The 27515-nt window shown below is 43.3% G+C and overlaps 1 protein-coding gene across 1 annotated transcript; it reads right to left on the bottom strand.

Annotated features, from left to right (window-relative positions):
• Nucleotides 1–27325, bottom strand: LOC120043993 (sterile alpha motif domain-containing protein 14-like). The gene is made up of 9 exons (XM_038988585.1): nucleotides 27286–27325; nucleotides 17435–17592; nucleotides 16097–16430; nucleotides 15654–15753; nucleotides 15465–15533; nucleotides 15160–15316; nucleotides 9353–9481; nucleotides 7188–7343; nucleotides 1–165 (listed from the first exon to the last, which is right to left on the bottom strand). The coding sequence occupies exons 1-9, from the start codon at nucleotides 27323–27325 to the stop codon at nucleotides 1–3; spliced, it is 1308 nt and encodes a 435-aa protein (XP_038844513.1).
• Nucleotides 27326–27515: the final 190 nt, after the last annotated feature.

Raw genomic sequence — 27515 nt, 5'->3', positions numbered from 1 at the left:
CTAGCTTGTGTTTAGCTTGCGTAGCTCCTGGTCCTTTTTGCGCTGTTTCTCTTTCTGGCGTTCCAGTTTGTCCAGGGCCTTGCGCTCCTTTTCCGCTGCTGCGTGAATGTCTTTGATCCGCCTTTTCAGTGCACTGCGGTCCGTGGAACTGTTCACTCCCAAACCCTGAGAATAAAATATAATAAAATATCAAATAAAATTTTATTTGTCACATGTGCCGAATACAAAAGGTGTAGACTTTACCATCAAATGCTTACTTACGAGCCCTTTCCCAACAATGCAGAGTTAAAAATGAAAAATATTTTGTTAAATAAAAAAAGGTATAACGAGGATTGGAGCACCTTATATTTACACTGTAGCCTCGTTATTGTTATTTTATTGTGTTACTTAAATTTATTTAGTCAATATTTTCTTAACTCGATTTTTCTTAACTGCATTGTTGGTTAATAAGGGTTTGTAAGTAAGCATTTCACGGTAAGGTCTGCACCTGTTTTCTTCGGTGCATGTGACAAATACAGTTGAAGTCGGAAGATTACATACACTTAGGTTGGAGTCATTAAAACTCGCTTTTCAACCACTCCACAAATTTCTTGTTAACAAACTATAGTTTTGGCAAGTCGCTTAGGACATCTACTTTGTGCATGACACAAGTAATTTTTCCAGCAATTGTTTACAGACAGATTATTTCACTTATAATTCACTGTATCAGAATTCCAGTGGGTCAGAAATTTACATAGTTGACTGTGCACTTAAACAGCTTGGAAAATTCCAGAAAATGATGTCACGGCTTTAGAAGCTTCTGATAGGCTAATTGACATAATTTGAGTCAATTGGAGGTGTACCCGTGGATGTATTTCAAGGCCTACCTTCAAACTCAGTGTCTCTTTGCTTGACATCATTGGAAAAATGACATCATACAAAAATTGTAGACCTCCACAAGTCTGGTTCATCCTTGGGAGCAATTTCCAAACGCCTGAAGATACCATGTTCATCTATGCAAACAATAGTACGCAAGTATAATCACCATGGAACCACGCAGCCGTCATACCTCTGAGGAAGGAGATGCATTCTGTCTCCTAGAGATGAACATACTTTGGTGCGAAAAGTGCAAATCAATCCCATAACAACAGCAAAGGACCTTGTGAAGATGCTGGAGGAAACAAGTACCAAAGCATCTATATCCACAGTAAAATGAGTCCTATATCGGCATAAGCTGAAAGGCCGCTCAGCAAGGAAGAAGCCACTGCTCAAAAGCCGCCATAAAAAAGCCAGACTACGATTTGCAACTGCACATGGGGACAAAGATTGTACTTTTTGGAGAAATGTCCTCTGGTCTGATGAAACAAATACAGAACTGTTTAGCCATAATGACCGTCGTTATGTTTGGAGGAAAAAGGGGGAGGCTTGCAAGCCGAAGAACACCATCCCAATCGTGAAGCATCATGTTGTGGGGGTGCTTTCCTGCAGAAGTTAGCTTCTGCTAATTAGCAGAAGCTCAAATTATGTCAATTAGCAGAAGCAGAAGCTAATAATTATCAGAAGCTTTTAAAGCCATGACATCATTTTCTGGAATTTTCCAAGCTGTTTAAAGGCACAGTCAACTTAGTGTTTGTAAACTTCTGACCCACTGGAATTCTGATACAGTGAATTATAAGTGAAAATATCTGTCTGTAAACAATTGTTGGAAAAATTACTTGTGTCATGCACAAAGTAGATGTCCTAACTGACTTGCCAAAACTATAGTTTGTTAACAAGAAATTTGTGGAGTGGTTGAAAAACGAGTTTAAATGACTCCAACCTAAGTGTATGTAAACTTCTGACTTCAACTGTATACTTTTACTCAAGTATGACAATTGGGTACTTTTTCCACCACTGCATGTAGGTTGTGGTAAAAGTGACTAGGCAATCAGGATAGATAAACAGAGTAGCAGCAGCATATGAAGAGTGTGAGTGAGTGAGTGAGTGAGTGAGTGAGTGAGTGAGTGAGTGAGTGAGTGAGTGAGTGAGTGAGTGAGTGAGTGAGTGAGTGAGTGAGTGAGTTTAACAATGCAGTTAAAACAAAAATTGAATAACAATAGGAAAGAAAAGTAACAAGTAAGTAAAGAGCAGCAGTAAAATAACAATAGCTAGACTATACACAGGGGGGTACCGGTACAGAGTCAATGTGCGGGGGCCACCGGTTATTTATTTTTAATTTAAAATTTAACTAGGCAAGTCAGTTAAGAACAAATTCTTATTTACAATGACAGCCTAGGAACAGTGGGTTAATTGCCTTGTTCAGGGGCAGAATGACAGATTTTTACCTTGTCAGCTCGGGGATTCGATCTTGCAACCTCTCGGTTACTAGTCCAACGCTCTAACCACTAGGCTACCTGCCGCCCGGTTAGTAGAGGTAATATGTACATGTAGGTAGAGTTATTAAAGTGACTACGTATAGATGATAACAACAGAGAGCAGCAGCGGTGTAAAAGAGGGGGGGCAATGCAAATAGTCTGGATGGCCATTTGATTAGATGTTCACGAGTCTTATGGCTTGGAGATAGAAGCCTCTTGGACCTAGACTTGGCGCTCCGGTACCGCTTGCCATGCGGTAGCAGAGAGAACAGTCTATGACTAGGGTGGCTGGAGTCTTTGACAATTTTTAGGCCTTCCTCTGACACCGCCTGGTATAGAGGTCCTGGATGGCAGGAAGCTTGGCCACGGTGATGTACTGGTGCCGTATGTACTACCCTCTGTAGTGCCTTGCGGTCGGAGGCCGAGCAGTTACCATACCAGGCAGTGATGCAACCAGTCAGGATGCTCTCGATGGTGCAGCTGTAGAACCTTTTGAGGATCTGAGGACCCATGCCAAATCTTTTCAGTCTCCTGAGGGGGAATAGGTTTTGTTGTGTCCTCTTCATGACTGTCTTGGTGTGCTTGGACTATGTTGGTTTGCTGGTGATGTGGACACCAAGGAACAAAGCTCTTAACCTGCTCCACTACAGACCCATCGATGAGAATGGGGGCGTGCTTGGTCCTCTTTTTCCTGCAGTCCAAAATCATCTCCTTGGTCTTGATCACGTTGAGGGAGAGGTTGTTGTCCTGGCACCACACGGCCAGGTCTCTGACCTCTTCCCTAAAGGCTGTCTCGTCGTTGTCGGTGATCAGGCCTACCACTGTTGTGTCATCGGCAAACTTAATGATGGTGTTGGAGTCATGCCTGGCCGTGGAGTCATGTGTGAACAGGGACTACAGGAGGGGACTGAGCACGCACCCCTGAGGGGCCCCTGTGTTGAGGATCAGTGTGGTGGATGTGTTGTTACCTACCCTTACCACCTGGCAAACTTAATGGAGTCATGCCTGGCCGTGGAGTCATGAGTGAACAGGGAGTACAGGAGGGGACTGAGCACGCACCCCTGAGGGGCCCCTGTGTTGAGGATCAGTGTGGTGGATGTGTTGTTACCTACCCTTACCACCTGGGGGCAGCCCGTCAGGACGTCCAGGTTCCAGTTGCAGATGGAACGCTGAGCTGTAGTCAATGAATAGCATTCTCACATAGGTGTTCCTTTTGTCCAGGTGGGAAAGGGCACCTGATGATGCAATAGAGATTGCATCATCTGTGGATCTGTTAGGGCGGTATGCAAATTGGAGTAGGTCTAGGGTTTCTGGGATAATGGTGTTGATGTGAGCCATGACCAGCCTTTCAAAGCACTTCTTGGCTCCAGACGTGAGTGCTACGGGTCGGTAGTAATTTAGGCAGGTTACCTTAGTGTTCTTGGGCACAGAGATTATGGTGGTCTGCTTAAAACATATTGGTATTACAGACTCGAACAGGGAGAGGTTGAAAATGTCAGTGAAACTTGCCAGTTAGTCAGTACAGGGTCGCAGTACACATCCTGGTAATCCGTCTGGCCCTGCGGCCTTGTGAATGTTGACCTGTTTAAAGGTCTTACTCACATCGGCTGCGGAGAGCGTGATCACACAGTCTTCCGGAACAGCTGGTGCTCTCATGCGTGTTTCAGTGTTATTTGCCTCAAAGCGAGCATAGAAGTAGTTTTGCTCGTCTGGTAGGCTTGTGTCACTGGGCAGCTCTCAACTGTGTAGTCTGTAATAGTTTGCAAGCCCTGCCACATCCGACGAGTGTCAGAGCCGTTGTAGTACGATTCGATCTTAGTCCTGTATTGATGCTTTGCCTGTTTGATGGTTCGTCTGAGGGCATAGCGGGATTTCTTATAAGCCTCCGGATTAGAGTCGAGCTCCTTAAAAGCAGCAGCTCTAGCCTTCAGCTTAGTGCAGATGTTGCCTGTAATCTATGGCTTCTGGTTGGGGTATGTACGTACGGTCACTGTGGGGACGACATCATCGATTGCACTTATTGATGAAGCCAATGACTGATGTGGTGTACTCCAAATCAAATCAAATCAAATTTTATTGGTCACATACACATGGTTAGCAGATGTTAATGAGAGTGTAGCGAAATGCTTGTGCTTCTAGTTCCGACCGTGCAGTAGATCTAATAAGTAATCTAACAATTTCACAACAACTACCTTATACACACAAGTGTAAAGGAATTACTAAGAATATGTACATATAAATATATGGATGAGCGATGGCCGAACGGCATAGGCAAGATGCAGTAGATGGTATAGAGTACAGTATATACATATTAGATGAGTAATGTAGGGTATGTAAACATGATATAAAGTTGCATTGTTTAAAGTGACTAGTGATACATTTATTATATACAATTTTATATTATTAAAGTGGCTAGAGATTTGAGTCAGTATGTTGGCAGCAGCCACTCAATGTTAGTGATGGCTGTTTAACAGTTTGATGGCCTGTTTTTCAGTCTCTCGGTCCCAGCTTTGATGCACCTGTACTGACCTCGCCTTCTGGATGATAGCGGGGCGAACAGGCAGTGGCTCGGGTGGTTGTTGTCCTTGATGATCTTTTTGGCCTTCCTGTGACATCGGGTGGTGTAGGTATCTTGGAGGGCCCCCGGTGATGCGTTGTGCAGACCTCACTATCCTCTGGAGAGCCTTACGGTTGTGTGCGGAGCAGTTGCCATACCAGGTGGTGATACAGCCCGACAGGATGCTATCGATTGTGCATCTCTAAAAGTTTGTGAGTGTTTTTGGGGACAAGCCACATTTTTTCAGCCTCCTGAGATTGAAGTGGCGCTGTTGCACCTTCTTCACCTTGCTGTCTATGTGGGCGGACCATTTCAGTTTGTCCATGATGTGTATGCCGAGGAACATAAAACTTTCCACCTTCTCCACTACTGTCCCATCGATGTGGATAGGGGGGTGCTCCCTCTGCTGTTTCCTGAAGTCCACGATCATCTCCTTTGTTTTGTTGACATTGAGTGTGAGGTTATTTTCCTGACACCACACTCCGAGGGCCCCCATCTCCTCCCTGTAGGCTGTCTCGTTGTTGTTGGTAGTCAAGCCTACCACTGTAGTGTCGTCTGCAAACTTGATGATTGAGTTGAATGAACAGAGATACCGTGATTACCGTGCCATTCATCCACCGCCATCACCTCATGTTTCAGAATGATAATGCACTGCCCCATATCGCAATGATATATAAACAATTCCTGCAAGCTGATAATTTCAGACTCATTCCATGGCCTGCGTACTCACCAGACATGTGTCGTAGCTGAATCAAAATTAGTTAGGTAACATAGATAAATAAGATATTTTATTTACTTTCATACTATGCAGAATATCAGAAAGGGAGAAGGGCTCCACTATGTCTGTACGCTAGTCACTCCCTTCTTTTCCCATTGGGGGGAGGAGTATGGAAGTGTCTGGAATCATTGTATTACCCCTCTCATACTGTTGAACTTATATTTCATGGTATATGACCTAGAGAATCACTCCCCTTTCTGAGCTTGTCCAGGAGGGGGTGTATTTGAGATGGGAGTATCTAGAATTGACAATTGATATATGCCATTGGATGAGGTAATGTTTTGGTCCTAAGTGGTACCAAGAACGAGATTAGAACCTCGGTTAAAGAGACCAAACTGAACGATAATTTATAGCTAATGCTATAAATTATGGGATACTCCTCTTTCAAGTAAAAGGTTCTTTGTGAACTGTTCCTAAGATCTGTGTTTCGTCGTGTGAGTTGAGAGGGGTGTGTTTTGGCTATAAATGATACTAAGAATTGTTTTGTAGGGACTCTCAGAGAATTCATTTATAGACACTGAATTGATCTGAGAGTCAAAAGGGCTATGGTGAAGCTCATATAATTAAAGATGGACTTTATAATATAACTCTGACTTGTGTGTGGTTTGCTCTCTCATCACGTAGTAATACAGGAAATTACCACGACACATGTCACCCATTGAGCATGTTTGGGATGCTCCGGATACACTTGTGTGACAGCGTGTTTCAGCTCCCGCCAATATCCAGCAACTTTGCTCAGCCATTGAAGAGAAGTGGGACAACATTCCAAAGGCCACAATCAACAGCCCGATCAACTCTATGCGAAGAAGATGTGTCGCGCTGCATGAGGCAAATGGTGGTCACACCAGATACTGACTGATTTTCTGATCCATGTCGCTACCTTTTTTAACTGTGACCAACAGATGCATATCTGTATTCCCAGTCACGTGAAATCCATAGATTAGGGCCTAATGAATTTATTTCAATTGACTGATTTCCTTATATGAACTGTAACTCAGTAAAATCTTTGAAATTGTTGCATGTTGCGTTTATGTTTTTGTTCATTGTAGTTCACAGATGGCATGAAAGTGGTCCCTCTCAATAGCAGAGGGCAGTGAGATCCTACTTAAAGAGAATGACTATCTGTATGTTGTTGTTGGTGGGTGTTTACATGTTTGTTCTGAGTGTTTTTGAGTGGATCAATCAGAGAGTCAGAGATACTCTATGTTTTACTTTGATCCTACATGCACTCACCTCCTCTCATCCCTCTCCTGTACCTTACCCTCACCTCTAATCTTGTTGTCACTTCTCTTCCACTCTCATGGCCGCTTCTCCCCTTTCACCATCTGTACCATCCTCTCCATCCATCTGCTCTTCTTCCTCTCCTCGCCTCGCCTCTCCTCTATTCTCTGACCCTCTCCATCCATTTACCCTCATCTCCTCTGCTCCCCCTCCTTTCCTCTCCTCCCACCTTGAACTTAGTCCCCTTCCTTCTATCCTCCTCACTCTCCCCGTCTCCTTCCCTGAACCATCCGCTCACCTTGAGCTTGGTGCCGTCCATCAGGAGGAGCTGCTCCCCGTCGATGTCCCTGGCAGTGAACTCTGGGATGTATTGCTCCATGTTCAACCCCTTCAGCCACTGGCACACCTGCTGGGTGCTCCACGACGACACTAGGCACAGCGGCTCGTCTATAGGCTGGAAGGAAGGTTGCCCAAGATATTCAGTTATTGAGTACAATTGCATTGCTTCAGCTCCCTAATATGAAAAATAGCTTTTTGTGAGTTAGCAGTCAGAAGAGCATGTTAATCTGCCCCCTGGTGGTCATGAATAACATAACACAAAACAATTTAGCCTTGCCCCTCAGTGCAGCGACATACAGCTAACGTATTACACCCACTGATATGGCTCTTTAGGTTGCAGTGACTGAATTACAAAGCTGCCTCTATAGTCTAGACCCCCTTGAGTCACACACACGTACGCACGCGCACACAATCAACATTGTTTAACTGATCTAACCGCTGGTCTGGTGTTGTTAGCCTGGTGGCTAGCAGGGTCTTGTCAGGTTGGCTGTCTGCCAGACACTGAGGTGTTCTCAGAATGTCTCTCCACCAGCGGTGAAGCACAGGAACAAGTGAAGCGCTGCTAAAATTAACTCAGGGTGATGGAAGAGGCAGCCGGCTGAGAGGTCTCTCTCTCTCTCTCTCTCTCTGCATCTTCTCCCTTTTCCCTCATGTTATTAGCGTTGAATAAACATGATATCAACATACAGGCAGACTTATCCGATGGGACGTGGTTGGTTTGAGAGCCCCTCTATTTTACATTATTAGCCAAAGGTTTTATAAAAAGTGGATTACATGGCCTAGGCTACCATATACAAACACTGTTCCATTACTTCAACCATGCTAATTCAGGTCATGTGCTCTGCTGGAAGGCAAAACAGCACATTCCCCATTGGGATTTTCAGTCTCACCAGCAACCGGGACACACACCGACTCTCACACGCTTACTCAACCAGATGTGATTAAGTCCTGGGTTCAAATACTATTTATTTTAATTTTAAACACTCTGGGTGTTTCATTGAGTGAACCTGAGGTGTGTTTAACAAGGGGCATAGATTTTGATGGTTAGCTAATGTTAGCTTAGTGTTAGCCGAGAACATAAGGTTATGTCTGAGAAGGTGGTCGGTTATGGGTCTAAACTGCCACTACAAATAATAATGTGGCTTTCTGTTATTGTACATGTAGAAGGAATAGCAAAGTTATTTGCAGTTTTATTATTGCCGCTGAAATGGCATAGTAACTTTGACAAAAATGTGCTGTTTGATGTTTCACTGTAACATTTCAGAATGTTCATTGAAATCATCCCGCTGAAATTGCAACTAATGGAACATGTTCGGCACAAATGGAAACTCAGTTGAGCGCACCTCCGGAGTGGCAGATGGGCAGGGTTCGCACTTTTGAGACTATTCCATTGGTTCCTTTGCGCCAGACATGCGTCACACAATCAAGTGCAGTCAAAGTATTTGAACAAAAAGCAAATACTATTTGTACCTAGGTCTGACGTGCATCCTGCATCCCTCTGTAATGGCAGCTTAAGGAGATGAGAGGGAGAGAGTCATAAGCCCCTCTGAAAACCCAATATCCCCTCCAACAAGCTGAGCTAAATCAGATGTGACGGGAGAGAGAGAGCTAGTTTACCGGAGGTAATTGATTCCCTAATCACTGTGCAGCCGTGTCTGACAGCATCTGGCCAGAGAGTGTTTTTGAGAGAGCAGAGCACTCACCACACTCAGGCTTTAAAAACACGAGGACCACACACTCTGCACTCTTACTGTTATGGATCTAAGTGAACTGCTTGGAACTTCTAACTGAATGCAGTGTGTGCTATAGTATGAATAGTGTAAGCTAGTTGCCACAGGTAACCAAGAAGACTACAGGATGCCCAGTTGGGGTTATTTCAGGTAATGGTACATATTTTACTGAAGAAGAATTCAGAGTTTTGTTGGTACACTATTAGAGATTTGAGGGGAACGCTGCTTTAATCAAAAATAGTATCTTGCATTCTCTCTCTGAACAGTGATCCAGGCCTCAGGCAAACCCTCTGTCTCATATACTGTATCATAATGAAATAGAGTTTAGATCCATTTATTCCTAGGCAGAGAATGCCCACTAGCACCACCACAACTGCATTAGGAAGCCCCTTACCTCGTCTGAGGACTGGGAGAGGGTCTGGTAGCGTTGTGAAGAGCGGGAGGACGAGTCGGCTGTGGTCCCACTGGAGGCGTGGGGGGGACTACAGGGGGGCGGTGAGAACTCATCACTCAGGGCAGACTCCTGAGGGAGGGAGGGAGGGAGGGAGGGAGGGAGGGAGGGAGGGAGGGAGGGAGGGAGGGAGGGAGGGAGGGAGGGAAATGATCCAATCATGATAAATGAATACTGTTTTCTCCACATTGTTTCCAGTAATCTTTGACACTTTGGGATTAAGTACAAGTGCATAGTGATATTTTTATTGAGTGTGACCACTGTGGTCAAACAGTATTGGATCGATTGATTTATCCAGTTCAAGATCAATTACATCTGACATTAGTAGGATATTAATGCATTGTTTGTAAACCTTATTTTCAAACAGTTGTAGCTTAGAAATATAAAATGTTTGGTCACAGCAGTAACACTGAAAAATACTACATAAGCATCATATTTTGGATGAATTGCCCTCTCAAATGATGCCCCTGTAAACACATATGCATGCACACACACAACAAAACTCACACAGACACACAGCCCTATAACAGCCCTTGACAGTCCCCTTGAGAGCCACAGTGCAGGGGCCAAAATCTCCAGTGCAGAGGAGGAAGGCAAAGTCATGGGTATCTGCCTCCTCTCCAGACACCAAGCTTATTAGGGCTGCGTCCCAAAGGGCACTCTGTTCCCTACACTACCGGTCCAAAGTTTTAGAACACCTACTCATTCAAGGGTTTTTCTTTATTTTTACTATTTTCTACATTGTAGAATAATAACGAACACATCAAAACTATGAAATAACACATATGGAATCATATAGTAACCAAAAAATGGTTAAACAAATCAAAATATATTTTATATTTGAGATTCTTCAAAGTAGTCACCCTTTGCCTTGGACAGCTTTGCACACTCTTGGCATTCTCTCAACCAGCTTCACCTGGAATGTTTTTCCAACAGTCTTGAAGGAGTTCCCACATATAATGAGCACTTGTTGGCTTCTTTTCCTTCACTCTGAGGTCCGACTCATCCCAAACCCTCTCAATTGGGTTGAGGTCGGGTGATTGTGGAGGTCAGGTGATCTGATGCAGCACTCCATCACTCTCCTTCTTGGTCAAATAGCCCTTACACAGCCTGGAGGTGTGTTGGGTCATACTCCTGTTGAAAAACAAATGATAGTCCCACTAAGCCCAAACCAGATGGGATGGCGTATCGCTGCAGAATGCTGTGGTAACCATGCTGGTTAAGTATGCCTTGAATTCAAATAAATCACTCACAGTGTCACCAGCAAAGCACACCCACACCATAACCCCTCCTCCTCCATGCTTTACGGTGGGAAATACGCATGCAGAGATCATCCGTAATACCCACAAGCCGCATCTCACGAAAACACGGTGGTTGGAACGAAAAATCTCCAATTTGGACTCCAGACCAAAGGACAGATTTCCACCAGTCTAATGTCCACTGCTTGTGTTTCTTGACCCAAGCAAGTCTCTCCTTCTTATTGGTGTCCTTTAGTAGTGGTTTCTTTGCAGCAATTCGACCACAAAGGCCTGAATCACAGTCTCCGCTGAACAGTTGACGTTGAGATGTGTCTGTTACTTGAACTCTGAAGCATCTATTTGGGCTGCAATTTCTGAGGCTGGTAATGCTAATGAACTTATCCTCTGCAGCAGAGGTAACTCTGGCTGGATCTTCCATTCCTGTGGCAGTTCTCATGAGAGCCAGTTTCATCATAGCACTTGATCGTTTCTGCAACTGCACTTGAAGAAACTTTCAAAGTTCTTGAAATGTTCCATATTGACTGACCATGTCGTAAAGTACTGATGGACTCTCATTTCTCTTTGCTTATTTGAGCTGTTCTTGCCATAATATGGACTTGGTCTTTTACCAAATAGGGCTATCTTCTGTATACCTCCCTACCTTGTCACAACACAACTGATTGGCTCAAACGCAATAAGGAAAGAAGTTCCACAAATTAACTTTTAAGGCAGCACACCTGTTCATTGAAATGCATTCCAGGTGACTACCTCATGAAACTGGTTGAGAGAATGCTAAGAGTGTGCAAAGCTGTCATCAAGGCAAAGGGTGGCTATTTGAAGAATCTTTAATATAAAATATATTTATATTTGTGTAACACTTAATTGGTTACTACATGATTCCATATGTGTTATTTCATAGTTCTGATGTCTTCACTATTATTCTACAATGTAGAAAAAAGTAAAAATAAAGAAAAACTTGAATGAGTAGGTATTCTAAAACTTTTGACCGGTAGTGTATATAGTGCACTACTTTTGACAATGGTGAAAAAAGTACCTAATTGTCATACTTGTGTAAAAGTAAATATACCTTAATAGAAAATGACTCAAGTAAAATTGAAAGTCACCCAGTAAAATACTACTTGAGCAAAAGTCTAAAAGTAATTGCTAAAATATACTTAAGTATCAAATGTAAAAGTATAAATCATTTAAAAGTCCTTATATTAAGCAAAGCAGAAGGCACAATTTTCTTGTATATATTTTTTTACGGTTAGCCAGGGGCACACTCCAACACTCAGCCGTCATTTACAAAGTGTTTAGTGAGTCAGTACAGATACCCAAAAAACCACTTAAGTAGTACTTTCAAGTATTTTTCCTTATTAAGTACTTTATACCACTGATTTTTGACCAGGGCCCATAGGGCTCTGTTCAAAAGTAGTGCACTATGTAGGGAATAGGGTGCCATTTGGGATGCATTCTAGAGCCATTAACCCAGCTGGACAGGCACACAGTGGTAGAAAGGGATTTAAACGGCCCTCTGCTTTCAATGGGAAGCTGAAGCTTTAATTGCTGTGCAGAGGCGAAGGACCCCGGCCCCAATGCTGATGACTAAGTGCATCTGGGATGCTTTGCATAGCTACTCCTCACTATTAAACCCCATGAAGCTCTGTTCTAAATTGCACTCTAGTCCCTATAAAAGTTCACTACATTTGCCCTGTAGTCAAAAGTATTGCACTTTACGGGAAATAAAGGTACTATTTGGGATAGGCCCATGCTCCCAACATGTTGCTACTGGGGTTTTTAGATGTGTCATGAGGCAGGTGTTAGAGAGTATATATAAACAATCCCCCTGCCCCAATATTTGGGAGGGTTTTGAATCTGAATGGATCAAACCAAGTGAAGCCGAGAGGGGGGGATGGGTGTTTTCTCCCATAGAGGGCTATATTGATGAACTCACCGAACTTAGTCTGCCAATGGTTAATTCAAAAGTTGTTGTTTTTTAAAGCATATGTAAACAAGGGCATCATAATATCTATTAACCACTAAGTGGAAAAATGCTCTGCTGTGTTGCGTTCCTTCTTTTGTTAAACGGTAATCTAGTTGTCTTGACATTGATGTTGTGGTTAGCTAAAAGCATCGCAGCGGTCAAGTCACCAAGGTGAGTAAATCAACAGCATCGATCGCATCATGGGATTTCTGCCTACGACTGCAAATGTGGGCAAAGAGAGACATCCAACAAGAAATATGTGTATTGTTAGGTGTCCTGTGGGTTAACCTACTGCTTATATGTTTTCATGGCAAGGATATGGACAGGCTACACATGAACATATTAGCAGAAAGAATGTCATCATCTATGGCCGAGACATATCTCAATATGTAACATACCATATTTGTTGTGCTGACAAGGGCTTATAACACCTTTGATCTATAAAGCAATTTGTCCACATAAGCAGAACAACTATAAAGCTCCAAGAGCCAGGCGTGCTCTTAACTATACGTTTGACAGTGAAATAGAAACACTTTGATATGCGAACACACACCTTGTTTTGTCACATCAACGGTGTGATTGGACGGCTGTATATTTCAGTCCTTTCTGTGCCTCTTAGCTAAACGTTCATTGGCCCACAACCTTCTGAAATATAATCTATTTCCCTTAGAAATACTCAGGCCTTTGGCAGAGGCTTTAATTAGCTGGTGCAAAGTCAGTGGGAGGCATATGTCTGCCGTCCTGGGTATTTTGAACGGACAACCACTATACGCCTATCTCCTTCCAGCTTCTTTCGCCTGTATATTAAGCTATGTTTTCCATCCAATAGATGCGCATGTACCAAACCATGTAAGAGGAAGACAGCAACGCCAAAACCCCTCAACGTGGTCAATCGGATCTAACAACGGAAGAGTCTCTTGCATCGGTGCCATGTTCTTGTTTTAACTCCCGAAGTCATCTGTCAATATCTTTTCTGAAACAGGTTACATTTGACACGAGTATGTGACATCGTGCCGCACAATGGGCCATCGATTTCCCCTCTGTGTAAATGTAGCCATGCTTGTCGATAAATGTCGAATAGCAGCACCCTCTTGGACACAGAGGAAAACGCCCCCTTGTTTCCTAATTGGGTTTCAATCCCTCAGACTCTCCACAGGAGCTGAGTCACACCATGGGTCTCTCCAGATCAATTATATATATGTGTGTATGTGTGTGAGAGAGAGAGAGTGAGTGAGTGAGTGAGTGAGTGAGTGAGTGAGTGAGTGAGTGAGTGAGTGAGTGAGTGAGTGAGTGAGTGAGTGAGTGAGTGAGTGAGTGAGTGAGTGAGTGAGTGAGTGAGTGAGTGAGTGAGTGAGTGAGTGAGTGAGTGAGTGAGTGAGTGAGAGAGAGAGAGAGAGAGAGAGAGAGAGAGAGAGAGAGAGAGAGAGAGAGAGAGAGAGAGAGAGAGAGAGAGAGAGAGAGATGGATGGATGGATGGATGGATGGATGGATGGATGGATGGATGGATGGATGGATGGATGGATGGATGGATGGATGGATGGATGGATGGATGGATGGATGGATGGATGGATGGATGGATGGATGGATGGATGGATGGATGGATGGATGGATGGAGAAAGAGGGTGGGAGTGAGATGGAAGGAGAAGAAGAAAGAGGAAGAGAGGGAGAGAGGCTTAGGATGACAAACTAGAGGATGCTAGTCGCGTCTACACAAAAGTGTTTATAGAAGTGTAGCAGTTTCATATCTCTGGTGTCTGCTTCTCTCGTCTGGTGACTGTTTTCATTTGATGTGCATTTGAATCTCAGACCCAGTAGGAGAAAGTTTTCTCCTTCTTGACAATTTGTAACATGCATTTGGCATATCTCCAAGGGTAATAGCAGCATCCATTTCTCGGTTATTTAAACTGTGGAATGTATAGACAGTTTGGTTGTTTAGCAACAAAACCGATGCATGTGCAACTACAGTATGGGGCAAAACAAGGGTTGGCCTAGATTGTTGACAACATGTAAACTATATTTCGTCTCCAATGTTTATTGAAAACAAAAATACAGTTGCACATTGAGCACTTATCTCTCAAATACATCATTACAGTTATTGGTTAACTAGATATCTAGCCATTTCTTTCTCCATAAAAGCATAGAGGTGACAGTCAAAACACCTCAAAACAAGACATGGTATCAAGAACAAGTTTAAACGAGCTGAAACGAGCCACTTACAATTCACCATATGACAGCTTCTTAAAATTGTTGCTAGCTATCTGGCCATCCACAACCATAACAACACATGGCCTTCTGTCCCTTTGAAGCGCGCGCATCATTTTTGTGACATTGTCAGATGTGGCAGAAATCTTAATGACAGACATGAAATGAAGACTAGCCTATATGCTAATGCTAACATAAACACATGAGGCCTCTGATAATGATAAAAACACAAAGTGGACAATGGTAGTAGTAACATAATAGTGCAGTCTGACCTAAATATGATATCTGAAGGCGTCTGTCTATATGTTATTGTGGATGTGAGTTACCTGGGAGTTGGACTTGCGGGGGCTGCAGTCCTGTGAGACCAGTTTGGGGGAGCAGGGCGGAGTTGCCCCGGATGACACGGAGCCCCTGGTGCTGTCAGTGAACCAGGAGAAAGGCACGAAAGAGCCAGAGGACCTGGACGGGCTCTCAGATGGCTCCCTGTGCAGAGAAAGAGAGATATTCAATATGCTAACTGAAAGAGCCAAAAGGGTGCCTCTCATATGCTAACTAGGTCTAATAGAGCCAACATTTTGCCTCCTGTATTGAAACAGAGGGACAGAGACAAAATGGCTTCCCATGGACTCACCGGCTTCCCATTGACAGTCTGTTTGACTTGTCTTTTCTGACTCTCACATAGGAGCGTCTCAACGTGACCCTTCAGAAGAACAAAAAAATTGTGGGTTAAAATCAACAGAAAGCAACAGTTTTGAAACGGACAAATTTACAATGTGTTTACAATGTAAACCGTTTAAATGTCTGAAAATTGAGCACTTACCCCAGGTCCAAGAATCTCCTCTTGGTCTTCTTGTCGAAGATAAGGCTGTTGTTGCCGGGGTCGGCCGGGCTGGTGTCTCGACTGTCTTCTGAAACTAACACTGAGAAATAATGAAAAATGGCAATTAGCTCATTATTGATTAATCAAAGCATTTTGTTTATACATTAACCCACCATTACCAACATTTTGGTGTAGCCTTAATGGTATGGTGGTTGTGTATCAATAAATTTATGGCTGTTTGTTTGTTTGTTTGTTTGTTTGTTTGTTTGTTTGTGTTTGTGTTTGTGTGTGTGTGTGTGTGTGTGTGTGTGTGTGTGTGTGTGTGTGTGTGTGTGTGTGTGTGTGTGTGTGTGTGTGTGTGTGTGTGTGTGTGTGTGTGTGTGTGTGTGTGTTTTGCCTAGGGCATTTAATTCTTAGTTTGTGGATTTGTCTGCCTCTCATACCCTCACTGTCTGGGCATCGTGCCCGTCGAATGTAAACAGGCGAGCAGTCCGAACTGGGACACGACTTGGAGGGAGAGCTGTTGGGCGTGGTCACCAGGGCCTCCTGAGACGTGGCATTTGTCAGCTGGCGGTACCGCCCCCGAGGGGCAGGCGACCCGGTCCCGCCCTCCTCCGGGGAGCGCCGTAAGGAGGAGGTGTCGAAGGAGAAGACGGGGCTCCGTAAGGTGGGACAAGGGGAGGACGAGGAGAGGAGCGAATCAGGCGAAGGGGAGGAGCCTCCTCGCAGGGTGGAGTGGAGGGGGGAACGGACGGAGTGCAGAGGGCTGTCCAAACACTATGGCACAAAGATTCAGAAACACCACAACATGTTTATATGTGAACTGACTGACACAAACAATAAACACACACATGCACGCACGCACAAACACAACCACACACCAACACACCCACCTACACACACAGAGAGACAGACAGACAGACACACGTACATACACACACACAAGCATGCACTTACGCATATATACACATGCATGCACCCACTCATGAACACAATTAGGGACATATGAGTTTGGGTCAATTCCATTCCACCTACTGTATAGTAAGGAATAATTGGACATGAAATTTGAATGGGAAAATGCTAATAACTGTAGTATGGTACTTTTCAAATTAAGTGCTTGTCCAATGAAATGCCTGAATGGGCTGGAATGCAATTTGAATTGACCGTAACTCTAGTGAGAGAAAACACTCAAAACGACCAAACAACAGATATGAAGAGAGCGAGACACACTCTCCAATGCCCTCCAAAATTGCCTAGGCCATTAAGACATTTTCCCATCTGATAATCTCCATATCATCTGAAATGAGTTTTAGGACTAATAAACGGATTTCATATGGATGGTTGCATGGTATTTTACCGTCTACAACTAAATGGGTTTGAATCTAAAGAATTCAATCATAAAATCTGATTGTCAAATGAAACAGTGAAACATGATTCAATGCCTGATTGAGTCAAGCTTTGTTTTTCACCAATCAGGATCTACTCACGAGTATAGGCATGTACAGTGCTGTTAGTTATAGAGCTATAGTTGCTATGTTACTTAGCTACATGTGTGCAGTATTATGGTATAATGACTATATAAAATGCGCAATAAATACCTAAAATCTCCCTTGGTGCTGTCAATACAAAGATGTCTATCTATACTGTATTACCAAGACAAGACAAGGCCCTTGTCTTTTGTTATCACATGCTACAAGGTCATCATCAGACTACAAAGGAGTGTGCCTGTCCCTTTGAGAGTCCATCTCATCGATTGATTGGCTCTCACGCCTGTCACTCACCTTCCTCTCCAGACTGTCATCTCCCTCCGTGGAGCTGACGCTGTCTCGGAAGCGAGAGCGAGAGGGGCGGTGCCTCCTGGCTTTGACGGACAGCTGTGCACGCCCCTTCTGTATGCTGTTGTCCAGCAGCTCTGTCTCTGGGATGGCCTCGTTCAGGTCTGAGGGAAGATCACAGAAAAAATGATGATATTCAGATCATTCAGGTCTGAGGGAAGTTCACAGAGAAAAGCTCAAATAAGTAGTGGACACAGATTTGAGAAGCGCTTTCAACAGATCCATTTGATGCAGAATGTGTTACAAGGAAAGCCCAGACCTAAACATTAGACTACAACTATTATATAATATATTAATTTCACCTGGGACCTAGAAAGATAAACTACTGGGCAAAAGCTAATTCCCTGCATGTAAAATAAATCCTCTACGTCTGTGTTACAAGAAGGTACAAGATACCGTTATACCACCTTTTGCATGTCAAACTGAGGAGTTTAATTGATCAGATGAAATATGTTTATCTGATCCTCCCCCTGCTGTAACATCCTCTATCTGCGGTGAACCCAGAGGAACGATCCTTTTGCCTTTGACCTCTTGACCCCAATCTGAGAGCCCTTCAGCGTTTCCATCAATTATCTCTCCCTCTCCTCCCCTCATCCCTCCATCCTTCACTCCATTTATCCAGCCCCCAGCCCCCAAATACATGACAATGAATCTATTTAATCACATTGGACGTTCCCCTGTGACTGAGTCAGTAGAGGATTGTGGGGGATGAACATTGACCTACGACCTGGTCCTCTCTTACAGTGCCTTCAGAAAGTATTCACACCCCTTGACTTTTTCCACATTTTGTTATGTTACAGCCTGAATTTAAAATTCATTACATTTAGATTTTGTGTCATTGGCCTACAGACAATACCCCATAATGTCAAGGGGGAATTATGTTTTATAAATGTTGACAAATTAATAAAAAATAATAAGCTGAAATGTATGAGTCAATAATTATTCAACCCATTTGTTATGGCAAGCCGTAATAACTTCTGGAGTACAATGTTGCTTAAGTCACATAATAAGTTGCATGGACTCACTCTGTGTGCAATAATAGTGCTTAAAACTTCTTCAGGATCGGTGGGTCCCTCACGGGACGGTTGAGCTAACGTAGGCTAATGCGATTAGCATGAGGTTGTAAGTAACAAGAAAATTTCCCAGGACATAGACATATCTGATAGTGGCAGAAAGCCTAAATTCTTGTTAATCTAACTGCACTGTCCAATTTATAGTAGCTATTACAGTGAAAGAATACCATGCTATTGTTTGAGGAGAGTGCACAGTTTTGAACTAGAAAAGTTATTAATAAACAAATTTGGCAGATTTGGGCAGTCCTGATACAAAGGTTTTGAACAGAAATGCAATGGTTCATTGGATCAGTCTAAAACTCTGGACATACACTGCTGCCATCTAGTGGCCAAAATCTAAATGGCACCTGGGCTGGAATAATACATTATGGCCTTTCTCTTTCATTTCAAAATGGTGATACAAAAAAATACAATAAAAATACAAAAAAAAACTGTTGGTTTTTTCTTTGTATTATCTTTTACCAGATGTAATGTGTTATATTATCCTACATTCCTTTCACATTTCCACAACCTTCAAAGTGTTTGCTTTCAAATGGTATCAAGAATATGCATATCCTTGCTTCAGGGCCTGATCTACAGGCAGTTAGATCTGGGTATGTCATTTTAGGGGGACATTTTTAAAAAGGGGCGGATCCTTACATGATTTTGGAAAGACTACCTCATCTCTGTACACGACTCATACAATTATCTGTAAGGCCCCACAGTGGAGCAGTGAATTTCAAACACAGATTCAACCACAAAGACCAGGAAGATTTTCCAATGCCTCGCAATGAAGGGCACCTATTGGTAAATGTTTTTTTTAAAAAGCAGACATTGAATATCCCTTTGAGCATGGTGAAGTTATTCATTACACTTTGGATGGTCTAGCAATACACCCAGTCACTACAAAGATACAGGTGTCCTTCCTAAATCAGTCCCCGGAAAGGAAGAAAACCACTCAGGGATTTCACCATGGCTTTAAAACAGTTACAGAGTTTAATGGCGGTGATAAGAGAAAACTGAGGATTGATCAACAACATTGTAGTTACTCCACAATACTAACCTAATTGACAAAGTGAAAAGAAGGAAGCCTGTACAGAACACAAATATTCCAAAACATGCATCCTGTTTGTAACAAGGCACTAAAGTAACACTGCAAAAAATGTGTCAAAGAAGTTAACTTCATGTCCTGAATACAAAACGTTATGTTTGGGGCAAATCCAACACAACACATCATTGAGTACCACTCTTCATATTTTCAAGCATGGTGGAGGCGGCATCAAGCATACCTATAATTAGATATTTCTGTGTTTCATGTTCAATACATTTGCAAACATTTCTAAAAACCTTGTTATTATGGGGTATTGTGTGTAGAGGGGTGAGAATTGTTTATTTTATTCAGGCTGTAACACAACAACATGTGTAATAAGTCAAGGGGTTTGAATACTTTCTGAAGGCACTGTATCGATCCACACACACAGTGCCTCTGTCCCTCTACTAAACATTAGCTTTTTGCTTGGGAAGCATTGGCACTGTAGTAGGGATTGATGTACCACAATCACCTAATCAAACATGTATAAAAGTCAAAGCAATTGACATAATACAATTGATCTATTACTTGTGAGAAATATGTAATTAAATTGTATTCGTTTTTTTTTTATTCTTCCCCTCTCCCTCTGCAGGAACAGGTGCATCAGTACAGTTATGGAGAGGCACAGAGGGACCAGATGTGCGTGAGTCAACAGCTAAGTGCTCTTGTTACTGTTGTTGTTTCAGAATGGAGGCCAGTGATGATTCATTGCCAGGCCACGCTGCAGTGAAAGCGCCAACTAACAGGATGAATCTGGTACCTCTCTCTCACCATGCTGACGCTCAGATCTCATCACAGACTGTACTGTACTGTACTACACAGAACAGCACTGACTGCTCTATAATAGAGGATCTAACACCAGCCAGTCTGCCGAGACAGACTAAAAATAAGATACACCAGAGGAAAGTGGTGAGACCTTTCATCAGCTATGAACCACACATTATCACTGAAGTTCTCTTCTCTGATGCTCACTGCAGCCATTCAGGTTTGGGCAAGATTTTTGAAATATACAGTATATAGTAATTACTATCATGTCCTGGACAATATTAGGCTAAATAGCTAAGGACCTATTTTCAAAGGATCCCACCACCGACATCAAAAGTAATAAAACTCTGAAAAAATAAGAGTGGGAGAAAATATGACTCAAGTGTTTGTGATTTGTGTGAGAATGAAGAGGAAATCTAAAGATCGACTCATATTTCTTGACGTGCACATCCTCTTCCCTCTCTCCCATGGCTGAGTGTTCACTCTAATATAATTGGTCTTTAATCATGTAGAAATGCCCAGGCAGCACACTGTCCGCTCAGGCACTCAGTGAGGTTCAGAGACACTGGGATAATGATAAGGAAGGGAGTGTTGATGAACACACTCGGACACCAAGGACATGAGGTTCAATTAAGTAAAAAAAAAAAAAAATCTACTCCTTAGCAACACCGATTTATCTACAGCTCATTAAAATACATTGTTTTAGAATAGTTTTTAAAATATTCCGAGTCAGAATGTGAGGAAACGTTTCCCTGAACTGAATTGTGGTGCAGACGACTTCTACTGTTTTTAATTTAATGCAGACAAACTATTTAAACAGTATTACAGTTAATGGTCATTGCACCTAACATCAACGAAGGACTCTTCATGTAAACCTTATGCGGTATAGGATTCTGCATATGACTCGTAGCATTGGTAATGACACATTACTGTACTGTCATGACACCTATCTGTAGAAGGGCGCCGGAGAGGATGGCTGACATCTTATGTGCTCCTAACCAACTGTGTTATTTTGTTCATTTTTTTTGCGTTGTTTATAACTTATTTTGTAACTTATTTTGTACATTATGTTGCTGCTACCGTCTCTTATGACCGAAAATAACTTCTGGACATCAGAACAGCGATTACTCACCACAAGCTGGAAAGAAGCTTTTTCCTTTAACAAGTCCGACGTGAAGGATATACTGCTTTCCTGGGAACAGGCCCAAATCCCTGTCACTTGCCAGAAGAGAAGACAGACAAAAATGGGGCGGAGGTCGGGCTGCCTTCTGAGAATTCGTAGGCGAGCGAGTAAACCCCCACTGCCATCCGCTCTATTGGCCAACGTGCAATCATTGGGAAATGAAATCGATGACCTACGAGCAAGATTAAACTACCAACGGGACATTCAAAACTGTAATATCTTATGTTTCACTGAGTAGTGGCTGAACGACGACATGAAGGATATACAGCTGGCGGGTTTTACACTGTATCGGCAAGATAGAACCGCATCCTCTGGTAAGACGAGGGTTGCCGGTCTATGTATAGTTGTAAACAACAGCTGGTGCACGATATCTAAGGAAGTCTCAAAGTTTTGCTCGCCTGAGGTAGAGTATATCATGATAAGCTGTAGACCACACTATCTACCTAAAGAGTTTTCATCTGTATTTTTCGTCGCATACCACCACAGACCGATGCTGGCACTAAGACAGCACTCAATGAGCTGTATACCGCCATAAGAAAACAGGAAAACGCTCATCCAGAGGCGGCGCTCCTAGTGGCCGGGGACTTTAATGCAGGGAACTTACATCCATTTTACCAAATCTCTACCAGCATGTTAAATGTGCAACCAGAGGGAAAAAAACTTTAGACCACCTTTACTCCACACACAGAGATGCGTACAAAGCCCACCCTCCATTTGGCAAATCTGACCATAACTCTATCCTCCTGATTCCTGCTTACAAGCAATAATTAAAGCAGGAAGCACCAGTGACTCAGTCAATAAAAAAGTGGTCAGATGAAGCAGATGCTAAGCTACAGGACTGTTTTGCTAGCACAGACTGGAAAATGTTCAGAGATTCTTCAAATGGCATTGAGGAGTACACCACATCAGTTACTGGCTTCATCAATAAGCGCTTCGATGACTTCATCCCCACACTGACTGTACATACCCCAACCAGAAGCCATGGATTACAGGGAACATCCGCACTGAGCTAAAGGGTAGAGCTGCCGCTGTCAAGGAGTGGGAGTCTAACCCGGAAGCTTATAAGAAATCCCTCTATGCCCTCCGACGAACCATCAAATAGGCAAAGGGTCAATACAGGACTAAGATCGAATTTTACTACAACGGCTCCGACACTCGTCGGATGTGGCAGAGCTTGCAAACTATTACAGACTACAAAGGGAAGCACAGCCGAGAGCTGCCCAGTGACACGAGCCTACCAGACGAGCTAAACTACTTCTATGCTCGCTTCGAGGCAAGTAATACTGAAGCATGCATGAGAGCATCAGCTGTTCCGAACGACTGTGTGATCACGCTCTCCACAGCCGATGTGAGTAAGACCTTTAAACAGGTCAACATTCACAAGGCCGCAGGGCCAGACGGATTACCAGGACGTGTACTGTACTCCAAGCATGCGCTGACTAACTGGTAAGTTTCTTCACTGACATTTTCAACCTCTCCCTGTCTGTAATACCAACTAGTTTCAAGCAGACGACCATAGTCCCAGACTATTTACATTGCCCCCTCCCTCTTTTACGCTGCTGCTACTCTCTGTTATTATCTATGCATAGTCACTTTTATAACTCTAACTACATGTACATATTACCACAATTACCTCGACTAGCCGGTGCCCCCGCACCTTTACTCTGTACTGTTACCCCCTGTATATAGCCTCGCTACTGATATTTTACTGCTGCTTTTTAATTATTTGTTATTTTTATTTCTTATTGTTATTTTTGGGGGGGATTTTTTTTTTTAACTGCATTGTTGGTTAAGGGCTTGTAAGAAAGCATTTCACTGTAAGGTCTACTACACCTGTTGTATTCGGCACATGTGACAAATACAATTTGATTTGATTTATTGAGCAGTCTGAATAAAAGGGCAGGTGTGACAGATCACACCAAATGACCAGAGATCCATTCTCATCTAAGAAGACCACAATGCACAATGAGCTCCAAAATACTGCAGCACTTCCACTGGACTCCACTTGACTGTGGTCGGGCAAATTTGGACGTCGCTCTCTCTCTACACTGTCCTAGCTTATGACACTGTCTTAACATGAGGGGTTGAATTTGAGAATGAAAGTATAATGTCTTTATGACTCACTATGGCTGTATTCAGATCCCTGTTGTTCATCCATTCAAATTGTGGGTGCATGCCAAATGGCACCCTGATCCCTACTTTTGCACTACTTTTGACTAGAGCTCTATGGGCCTTAGGGAATAAGGTGCAATTTGGGGTGCACTCTGTAAATCAATGTTTGTGCTGCTCAGTGACCCAGCAGTGGTCAAATGGAGGCAGAGTGACATTTTCCACCCGTAGTTCTGTCATCAGCCTACTGACAAGGAAGGTTGAACACCCAACTGGCCTTTCGCCCGCTCTGTTCATGTTATGGGCTACATGCTCAGAGATGGAGGAGACCTTTTCATGCACCTCACAGTCGACGAAAGGGAACATCCTTTGCTTCGGAAATCACGACTCAACAGTAGCCATCTGCTATCTTACAGAAGCATTGTAATCGGTCCAAGTTAAAAACAGCACACAATATCACCAGGGGTCGGAACCAATTCAGGGAACAGAACCGAAAACCCGGAAAGAACGTCATTTTTCAAGGAACAGAATCAAAACCTGGAACGAAAGTGATCTATACTATTCTGGAACAGAACCATGGGAACCGGTTAATAACATTATTTTACATTCCAGGCATCCATTTGCAAAAACAAAATGCAACAAAGCTTCTATGCAAAGCCCTCACTCTTTTTCCAGTGTCTGCCTGCCTGCTAGCCTACTACTGAAGTTACAAGTGTGATTCAGAAATTAGGGAGAGAGATTCTTTATTAGAGAAGAATGGATTAACTTTTTCAACGCTAGTTAAGGATATTAAATAGTTATCACATTTGACATTTCATATATTAGCTACAAATGTTTTATTTTGATTCTGGTGCAGCTCTGCACACACAAGCTAACCAGCTAGTTTTGGTCCAACGTTAAAGTTCAAAGACATTCAATGTTCCTTCATAGAAGCTGCTCCTCCAGAGGTATAATTCTGATTATTAATGGTTACTTTTTTGGTTCAAACCGGTTAAGAACTTTATTTTGCCGGTGGGAACAGTGGAACTGAAAAAAAAAATATTGATTCTGTTATGAACGATACGATTGGGAGAAAAAAATTGGTTCCAACCCCTGCATGTCACACATCCCTCCAGAAATAGAATTGAACACAGAAGTTAATTGCTCTAGTAGTGTTGTCGAGTGGTACATCCTTGCACAGCAGGCTAAAACTCAAGCAGCACTCAAAGCTAATTTGTATAGATAGACACCACTGGGTCTAGTTTGGGCTATCGAGTCCAAAACCACAACACTCAGTGTGGTAGAGTGTAGGTTCATTAAATTCAATTTTCCTCAATCTGGGGGTGAATGGAATTGAGTGTGCTACCGTTTCGGATTGGTGCTGCGTTCCTCAAGCTGGTTAGGTGGTGGTGGCTGAGGTAAAGCTAGCAATCAATGCTACAGCTACAGCAGCAGCAGAGTGAGTTCCCTGTGGGATGCAGGCCAACCAAACCATCTCTGTCTGTAGCGGTCTGACTGATAATCATCCATACTACAGGCCCTGATTCAGCCCTAAAACAAGTCCTTTTCTCTGTTGGAGCGGAGTTAGGTTGGAGTATGATACAGGCTCTGTTTTGGGTTGTACATGTTTGGTTTCGCTCCCTGGGTGGTAATGTAAAGGTTGGTTTACTATATGACACATGTTTGTATCCAGAAGCAAGGTTTGGTTCAGTATAACTGAAGCCTTAAACAAGCTTTATATCAAGAATACCAGTGTAAGGATTGAGTGGATATGAATTCTCAGCCTATAAGATTGAAACTCTATTGCATTAGGTTGGGTTCAGTGTGTTATGGGCTGTGTGCTACGACAGCAGTGTGACTGCTAGTTCAGTATGACATTGTCTTTGTGGTTCATTGGATGAGCTGTGTATTGGCTGGCTCCGTGGTTCAATATTAGGATGTACACAGCCAGTAATGAAGGCAGACAGGCCGAACTGCCGCAGAAGGGAAACTGTTCTGCTCGCCCCCCGCCTACGTTCTCTACCACGTTTCCACTGAGCGAGTCAAGGGAGACCAAGCACAGCGACCCCAAAGACAACAGACGACAACAAGTTATTTTACAGGGTGAATCCCTCACATTAAAACAACAACATTTCTTGGCTCAAGTATCTCAACCCTCCTGCTCACATTGTTGACAACATTATACGAGACAACAAGGAGGAGTAAAGTGGGGTGAAGGAGGAGGGTGAACTGAGAATCACCTCTTCATTTTATTCCCATTCTGTTAGCCCCAGCGGTGCACATTACCCCCCCCCCCCCCCCCCCTGCTCTTATTAGACCTAGTCTCTGTGCTAAGAGGCACCATTAAATATTGACCAAACCAAGCCACACTCCCCTGTCATCCCCCATAAGCCATCCTCCCACCCCTTATTGGATTCTACACAGACCATACATAGAGTAGGTAGGAGACGGATATACTGCAGCCCACCCCCACTATAGGTCTACTGAGCGCACTCCCCCCGACTCTTTATTTCCCTGTGGGCCTTTCTAGAGAGGTATGAAGGTCAATCTCGCAGCTGCATCACTAGAGGAAAGTGTTCACAGTATATTAAAGAAAACGCCAGAGAGCTGGCGAAGCAAACAAGATACGGTCAGTTCAAAAATGTCTATTAGTGTCGCCCACTGTCACATCTCGAGGCTGTCAGGCTGATCCACCGGCTGTATTGTTTTGTCTAATTTAGTGACTGGATATCTGAAAGATGTGCTGTGGAGACACACACACATGCATGCAAACACACTCTAAAAATACCTCACATCCGAGCCAGCGAATGACTGGCAGGTAGATGCACGCTTCAATGTTAGCTACGTGAATCCATAACACAGTTGAAATGTATGGTTTTCAGAGGAGTTGAGCAGATTTGGGGCGTCTGGGCCAATAAGACAGTGTCAGAGGGTTAGAGGGGGGCGGGTATGCAGAAGTCGGCATATTGGGGAATTGGACTTGTCACCGCTGAGACCCAAACGGCTGAGTCCACACAAAGGGTGATGTTCCACATTAGTGCTGGGGTGTTTTATTCAGGGAGAGAGAGGTGACCTGGGAGCTGTTCCAAAGGGGAATAGGGAGTATTTATAGGACTCTGACTGAGAGGTAGCTTGGTCCCTTGCTTGTTCCAACGTTATATACAAAGGTGCTGTGATGTAGAAGTCTGAGTCATAGCCTCTTTAGGAATTGATTTTCTTAAAATAGGACATGGAGTGTTTGTGTGTGTATGTGTGTGTCTGCATGCATGTGTAGCCTGACTAGACCGCCCTTTAAGCTGAGAAGAGCAGTCATGAGATTTCGTAGCATAGGCCTTCCCACGTATCATTACAACAACAGACGCCCTCATGTTCCACAGACCCATGGTATTCAGAAAGTTATAGGTTCAGCGCACAGCACACACATACTGTAGTTTATGTCAGACACACACCACACAAACACTTTATTTCTGTGTGCCTCATGTCGTGTATTTTTCTTTGAGAGATGTGCGCACACAAACACACAATCTTCGTTCGTGCATCACATATACAACACTCATTAAACGTGCGAGACACAAACACACACAAACACAGAGAGAGAGAGAGAGAGAGAAACACTCACCAAAAATATTTTCTGTCTCCTCCAGCTGTGTGGCAGACATGGCGCAATGGGCACTGTGAAGAGAGAGGGGGTAGAGAGAGAAAGAGAGAGAGAGAGAAACGGAGAGGGTGAGGGGGGTAGAATTCTAGATTAGGTACTGTAGAAACAAAAACCTAACAGAGAGAGTGAGAGAAAGGCAGAGAGTGAGAGAGAGATAGAGAGTGAGAGAGAGAGAGACAGAGAGTGCAATC

This window comes from Salvelinus namaycush, chromosome 3 (assembly GCF_016432855.1).
Source record: "Salvelinus namaycush isolate Seneca chromosome 3, SaNama_1.0, whole genome shotgun sequence".
Lineage (NCBI taxonomy): Eukaryota > Metazoa > Chordata > Actinopteri > Salmoniformes > Salmonidae > Salvelinus > Salvelinus namaycush.
This window is presented reverse-complemented; position numbering and strand designations above follow the sequence as displayed.

Coding starts and splice junctions, on each gene's coding strand:
- LOC120043993 (XM_038988585.1), bottom strand. CDS start 27,325: ATGTCTGCCACACAGCTGGAGGAGACAGAAAATATTTTTG. Junction 17,593..27,285: donor GGAGACAGAAAATATTTTTG/GTGAGTGTTTCT, acceptor ATCTTCCCTCAG/ACCTGAACGAGGCCATCCCA. Junction 15,317..15,464: donor AGACTGTCAATGGGAAGCCG/GTGAGTCCATGG, acceptor TTCTCTGCACAG/GGAGCCATCTGAGAGCCCGT.